The sequence below is a fragment of the Tarenaya hassleriana genome, unplaced genomic scaffold (genome assembly GCF_000463585.1).
Source record: "Tarenaya hassleriana unplaced genomic scaffold, ASM46358v1 Cleome12, whole genome shotgun sequence".
Taxonomy (NCBI): domain Eukaryota; kingdom Viridiplantae; phylum Streptophyta; class Magnoliopsida; order Brassicales; family Cleomaceae; genus Tarenaya; species Tarenaya hassleriana.
This window is the reverse complement of record NW_010962392.1, coordinates 3,331,772-3,338,752: the sequence shown is the minus strand read 5'-3', so window position 1 is coordinate 3,338,752 and position 6,981 is coordinate 3,331,772. Positions and strand designations below refer to the sequence as shown.

The 6,981-nt window shown below is 37.4% G+C and overlaps 1 protein-coding gene across 1 annotated transcript in view; it reads left to right on the top strand.

The window, feature by feature from the left end:
- The first annotated feature begins 1,969 nt into the window (after nt 1–1,969).
- Nucleotides 1,970–6,981, top strand: part of LOC104806863 (stromal processing peptidase, chloroplastic-like) — a 9,227-nt gene continuing 4,215 nt past the window's right edge. Inside the window, exons 1-13 of the mRNA XM_010531951.2 lie at nt 1,970–2,303; nt 2,548–2,746; nt 2,834–3,078; nt 3,345–3,543; nt 4,000–4,047; nt 4,212–4,319; nt 4,423–4,611; nt 4,716–5,015; nt 5,141–5,242; nt 5,660–5,794; nt 6,048–6,272; nt 6,509–6,712; nt 6,835–6,981. The exon at nt 6,835–6,981 is cut by the window's right edge and continues 1 nt beyond it. Of these exons, the coding sequence (XP_010530253.1) occupies nt 2,086–2,303; nt 2,548–2,746; nt 2,834–3,078; nt 3,345–3,543; nt 4,000–4,047; nt 4,212–4,319; nt 4,423–4,611; nt 4,716–5,015; nt 5,141–5,242; nt 5,660–5,794; nt 6,048–6,272; nt 6,509–6,712; nt 6,835–6,981 (2,319 nt within the window). The 5' untranslated portion in view covers nt 1,970–2,085. The remainder of the gene's footprint in view (nt 2,304–2,547; nt 2,747–2,833; nt 3,079–3,344; nt 3,544–3,999; nt 4,048–4,211; nt 4,320–4,422; nt 4,612–4,715; nt 5,016–5,140; nt 5,243–5,659; nt 5,795–6,047; nt 6,273–6,508; nt 6,713–6,834) is intronic.

Here is a 6,981-nt window from a genome sequence, read left to right as displayed (position 1 = left end):
AAAGAGTGTTAGATACAATATTTAAAGAGATGGGTCTTGGTCGTGTTCCAGATGGTTTTCAGAGGCGGTTGCGCGGCTGTGAGGCGGAAGTTTCCTCCGCAGTTGCCGGAGGAACATGGAGGTCAAGTTGAGAACGACTAGGGGTATTTTGGTCATTCCCTGGGAAATTTATGACGTGGCGTGACGTAACTGGATGAAGTTGTGAAGCAATTATAAAGACTAAATCATGTTCTTTGTCTGTAAACCATGAATTTGTCGGTATGATTGTGAAATGTTGTATTGTTCTGCTGTCGATTAACCGTCTAAACGGTCCTAAGGGTAACACGTGTTCAACTACATATTACAAAAATAGATATATTATATGTACCAGGCAATATAATTTAATAATATTTTATGCTAAAAAGGAGAGAATAAAACACCATCTTATAAGTTAAGAAGTTAAAAAAAAGGTTATAAAATATATACAAGTGTATTGAGCTCTTTCTCTAGTTTTAAATATTGTTACAATTTTAACAAGATTTTAAAAAATCGATATGCAAACCGAAAATATGTGTTTTCGAGATGTTTTTCACTCCATAGATAACAACTTTTTGAATCAGTTTTATATGATAATTGTTCAATATACATGTTGTTGTTTCCAAAACGTAACAAAAAAATTAGAATTTAAAATTTTAAATAACATATTTGCTTTGGTTTGGAATTCTAAAACAGATTTGTCTTAACATAAATCTGTTTTAATGTTAACCTTCCAAGATTTTAAGATTATTTTGGTTTGATCACATTCACTACCATAGTAATGTTCATCAACTTAGCTACCGAGTGAATCCAGGCTTAGTAGACCAACAATGACGGTCACCTCTACCTTTGTTCCATACATAATTTTTCTTTAACCTCTCTGCAAATCAAATTCCATATGCACCAATATATTCTCTTAGCTTCTGTTAATGTACCATTGAGACAATTTCCTTATATTTTTCAATCCAGATTCGAATCTCCATTTGAGAATGGACATTCACTTGGATTTTTCTAATCCTCTCGAAGATATAATTAAGTCAAATATTCGGTGAACTTTCGAATTATAAAAAAAATATTCCCGACACTTTTTCTATGGTTGACGATGCTATATCTTCACTAGAATTTCTTGAAAGATCACGAGATTTTGCTACTACAAAGAAGTTACGTTTGGTTTTGATTCTCTGGTTCGTCGCGGAGACTCTTATTCGCGGAGACTCTTATTCATCGCGATCACGATCACGATCACGATCACGATCACGATCATATAGGTTGCTTGTGGAATCTCTCTGTGCATCGATAATGGATTAGAGTTCATGTCCGCATCTTACCTCATCGATGATGAATAAGAGTTCATATAGATTGCTTGCGGAATCTCGCAAATCCAAAAGAAATAACAATAGGGCCTCTAAGCCCAATAACCAAAGCAAAATTTCATCTCTTCAAGATATCCCATCATAATATTATTTATGCGATAAATAAAAGGGAAAATTCGTTGGAAAAATATATAAAATTTTGAAATTTAAACTAATCAGATATTTTTTTTACACAACATTAATTTGATAACGATTTAATTCGTTGGATTAACATTTTGGATATAGCATGTATTTAGTAAAAAAATTAAACTTATATATTTTCTAATATTTTTGTTATTTTTTATTGTAGATAAATCTTATTCTATAGAATATTATACAATTGTTTCTCAACTATAATCCGTCACCTCTACCTGATAACGGATTATCTATACAATATTTTCCGATCTCTTTCAACTTATTTAATAAAATTTAAAAAAAAAAACAGATGAATTTGTGAAATTTTAAAAATGTAATTAAAACCTCACTAAAAATTTGATAAATCACATAATCATATTTGAAAAAAAAATAAATTTTTTTAAGGGGATATATTACACACTAAAATATCATGTCCAAAAAGGAAAAAACACCGTGCATAAAACAACATCGTGGAAAAAAAAAAGTGTGCGATAGCAAGCGGTGAATCAACGTAGCAACCTCCTCTCCCTCTTCTTTCGTCATCTCTATTCTTCTTTCTATAGGAGTTCGCCGTTAGGGGGCGATGGCGTCGTCGTCGATATCCATTGTTTCCGGCGTTAAACTATCTCAGATTGGCGTAGCTCCGTTCAACCCGGGCGACGGTGGCCCAAGATGTCGGAGTGGGAAGCAGAGTAGAGTTAGGTTCCATTCGGCGTATTCGCGCCTCACTCTCTCGCCATCGGCAGCTCCGAGTCGTATTCGCGCCGAAGCTCAGTCATTTCTTCTCTCTACATGTCCCAGGTACGGCATGTTTATCGGAATATAACTCCGGAAGAGCTTCTTTATTGCTTCTTTTTTCTTAATTCTCGGCGACAAAGTGCTAGTTCTCGATTCATATTGTTCCAATTATAGCTAAATTTGTGGTCTTTTGCATTTATTGATTTTGGGGCTGTGGGTATTTCACGGAAAATCGTTCTTTTTCTTTTTGGGTATTGCTATGTTGACGATTAGTTGTTGATTTTGGTTGAATTTCATGGTGGCAAAGGTGGGCGCAAGAAACTTTAAGAATCCGGCGATGGAAGAGGAACAGTGCTGTGGGTATTACTAAGACATCATTTCCTCAGGGAAGTGATTTCTGTCTTACCTGTAAAAATCGCTGTTCCGGGAACAGAAGATCAATACCAAGAGCCTTTCTAGACAGAACTGCGTTTAGTTTGTTGAAGTCTCGCTCGAACACTTCATTGGTATGCACATCTTTACTTTACTATGCCCATTTTGTGCCTCTGCTGCAGTATGTGTAAAACTGGTTGGATTCTACTGGAACGTTTCAGAGAAAGAATCCTCAGATTCTCAATGCAACCGTGGGGCCAGATGAGCCTCACGCTGCGGGTACAGCCTGGCCGGATGGCATTGCTGCGGAGAGACAAGATGTGGACTTGCTTCCTCCTGAGATAGACAGGGCAGAGTTGGAGGCATTTCTTGCGTCTGAACTTCCTTCTCACCCAAAGTTGCATCGGGGACAACTGAAAAACGGGCTTCGTTATCTCATCTTGCCAAACAAAGTTCCACCAAATAGGTAATGTAAATGTTCGCATCATGCATGCATTCAGATGGAATATCCCATATATTTTGTCTGACAGAATATCTAGTCTGTTTTCGCTTTGATGTTGCAAGTGATTTACATTTGTTGTTTGAAATTTTATTTTGGGTTCAGTAATGAAATTGGAAATCTGTTGAAGACAATTGGTAGTACCCTGTCCTTGAGAGCTCAAGAATATGGCAGGATCATATATAATACCTCCGTCTTATTCATCACTTATGTGGCAATGTTTTGATTGGCAGATTTGAGGCACACATGGAAGTTCATGTAGGCTCAATCGATGAGGAAGATGATGAGCAAGGAATAGCTCATATGATAGAACATGTTGCATTCCTCGGGAGCAAGAAGCGTGAGAAACTTCTGGGTACAGGTGCCCGCTCTAATGCCTACACTGATTTCCACCATACAGTATTTCATATCCATTCCCCAACCCATACAAAGGTTTGTTATTGCTTGCACCTGATGCCTTCTTCATTGATATAGCTTTGTCCGCGATTAGTGTGTTTTTCCTCAAATGCCTGCATTTAGTTCAATCTGTCAGTTTTTGTAGCCTTGTTCTTTTGCATTGATTTCAGAGCAAGTCTAATCAGATTTTTTTTCATACTTTTCCATCTCTTTTTCTTATATATAAAAAAGTCTCATTGTTTCCTCGTGCTACATGATGAATTTCAGATATTACAAGAAAAGATAGTTTGTGTAGTCTTGCTCTATGTTGGTTTGGGCTTTTACATACGTATCACTCTTCTGGATGTGTGTGCTGACTCTTCATTAAAACATTTTTCCACCTCACTTCTTGCAGGCTTTTTACGACAGTAAGCTGAACCTTGCTAATTACCCTGATCGAGTTACAGTGGGAATGCTAGTTTCACATTATCATTAACTGAGGGTTCTTTTCAGGATTCTGATGGCAACCTGCTGCCACATGTGCTCGATGCCTTGAATGAGGTACACAGTCATGACTTTGGTATCTAAGATTTTGAGATACTATGTTTGTATTGACTATGCAAATCCCTTTGGTTTGCCTTAGTAATACCAGAATTATTCTCTGATTTATGGACTCTTGCACCTTAGACAGACCCAAAAAAAACCTATGTCTTTTGTGTGTGCAGATTGCTTTTCACCCAAAATTCCTCTCTTCCCGAGTTGAGAAAGAAAGGCGTGCCATACTTTCTGAACTTCAGATGATGAATACAATTGAGTATCGCGTTGACTGCCAGGTAATGATATCTGTTAGCATAACAGTTCTTTCCCTGGTTATTTTTTTTGTGTTTATCTGGAACTAATCACCGGTGATATATTTACGTTAATTTGTGACTGTAGTTGTTGCAACATCTTCATTCTGAAAACAAGCTGAGTAAAAGGTTTCCAATTGGATTGGAGGAGCAGATTAAGAAATGGGATGTTGACAAAATTAGGAAATTTCATGAGCGGTGGTACTTCCCAGCAAATGCCACACTATATATTGTTGGCGATATCAATAACATTGCCCAGACAGTTCACCACATTGAAGTATGGCGTTCTTGACACTGTCTTCTATCTTTTTTTGGTTAAATTGGAACTTTGAATTTGGTCTGTGAGGTCTCTATCTTCACAAGACTATTGTTCATGCACAGGCCGTTTTTGGGCAAACTGGTGTGGAGAATGAAGCAGCTTCCCCTCCCCCTACTCCTAATGCCTTTGGTGCCATGGCTAGTTTTCTTGTTCCTAAACTCCCAGTTGGCCTTGCTGGAACTTTATCCCAAGAGAGACCAAATTCTGCTGATCAGTCTAAAATTATTAAAAGGGAAAGGCACGCAGTTCGTCCCCCAGTTGACCATAATTGGTCCCTTCCTGGAAATAGTGTTGATCTGAAGCCTCCTCAGATATTTCAGCATGAGCTTCTTCAAAATTTTGCTATTAACATGTTCTGCAAGGTTTCGTTATAAGCTATTTAAGCTCCCCTCTTCTCTCCTCTAAAAAACTTTTCGCGGACACAATCAACTTTGGGTGATTGGTATTTATTTCTTAAAAAGTGTTACACTTTTTGGTTTTCCTGCAGATACCTGTAAACAAGGTACGGACGTTTGGGGACTTACGAAATGTTCTGATGAAGCGAATATTTCTATCTGCTCTACATTTTCGGATTAATATGAGATACAAGGTATGTCAATGTTATTATATAAACTTTTTCAAGATGCTTGTTCTCATATTTTGTTGAAGGCGTGGAAAAGTTAACCAATTTTTTTTGTACTATCTAATCTTGCAAAGCATTTTAGATTAGACGTCAGAAGATGCTGGACTTCCTTTTTGATTCTCACTAGATAAGGAGAGGGCGCTCCAATTCATTATCCAAAATATAATTTTAAATTCTCTTGCCTAAGTGTACTATCTTGAGATTTTGGGAAACAGAGAACCGTTGTTTGTTCGCTGATGCAGCCGTATTTTCTATTAAACGTTTCAGGAAAATTTTGCACAGGGAAATGCTTGTTAGCTGTGTGAAAAAGATGTGTTTGTTACTGTTCTCTTGATTGAAAATATTGTGTGGAAATTCAATAATGCAATATTTTGTAATTCTCAGAGTTCAAACCCACCTTTTACGTCGGTTGAACTAGACCATAGTGATTCTGGAAGGGAAGGATGCACTGTTACAACTCTTACTGTGACTGCAGAGCCCAAGAACTGGGAAAATGCAGTGAAGGTTGCTGTCCAAGAGGTGTGTAGTTTTGTTATTCGCTTTGCTTTATATTCACTATGAAAAACTATAATTTTTTTTGTTGTTCGATGAACAATTAAGACTTGATGATATTTAGACCGGTTGAAGAGATGAGCTAATGAACTCTGAAGGGTTACTTTCACTTTTTTCTTTGCTCAAGAGATGTAAAGCTCGTTTTTTGGATGATTATGTCCTTCCTGGAACTCAGTTCAACCATATTAAAGATTTCTTTAAACATGTAATTTCTGTCCAGGTTCGAAGGCTCAAAGAGTTTGGTGTTACTAAGGGAGAACTTACACGTTACATGGATGCTCTGCTAAAAGACAGTGAACACCTTGCAGCCATGATTGATAATGTGTCATCGGTTGATAACCTTGATTTTATAATGGAAAGTGATGCACTAGGGCACAGAGTCATGGATCAGATGCAAGGACATGAGACCTTGGTTACTGTAGCTGGAACAGTTACGCTTGAAGAGGTAATCTCGCAGTTTCACTTGTTCTTACTAGCTTGTTCTTGCAAACAGTATAATGATGTTTCCGTTGATTCATGTCAAACTTTGTGATTCTTTGTATAAGTATGCATGAGAAAGTTGTTGACTACCTGCATATCTTGAGAAAGCTTGATATGGTTCCATGTATATAATGGAATTCTTGTTTTTTTTTTTTTTCCAATTTCCTGCTTTTCTTCCCTGATTGATTTTTCCTTGCCTAGGTAAATACAATTGGTGCTGAGGTGTTAGAATTCATCTCTGATTTTGGAAAGCCTACTGCACCCCTCCCTGCAGCAATTGTTGCATGTGTCCCCACAAAGGTGCATGTCGATGGAGTTGGTGAGACTGATTTCAGCATATCTCCAAGCGAAATAGTTGCTGCTATCGAATCAGGGTTACAGGCACCTATTGAGGCCGAGCCTGAGGTGTTTGATCTTTCTTGACATCACCTATTGGTTTATCTATCTATCTATCTATCTATATATATTTCTCAATACAAGTATAAATTTTAGTGCTGAAAATACGCTAAATGTGTTGATTTGTGCAGTTGGAGGTGCCAAAAGAATTGATCTCTACACTACAACTGCAAGACCTAACCTTGAAGCAAAAGCCATCTTTTGTCCCGCCTATTCCTGAATCAGATGTCATCAAAGTTCATGATAGGGAAACTGGGATCACTCAGCTTCGCCTCTCA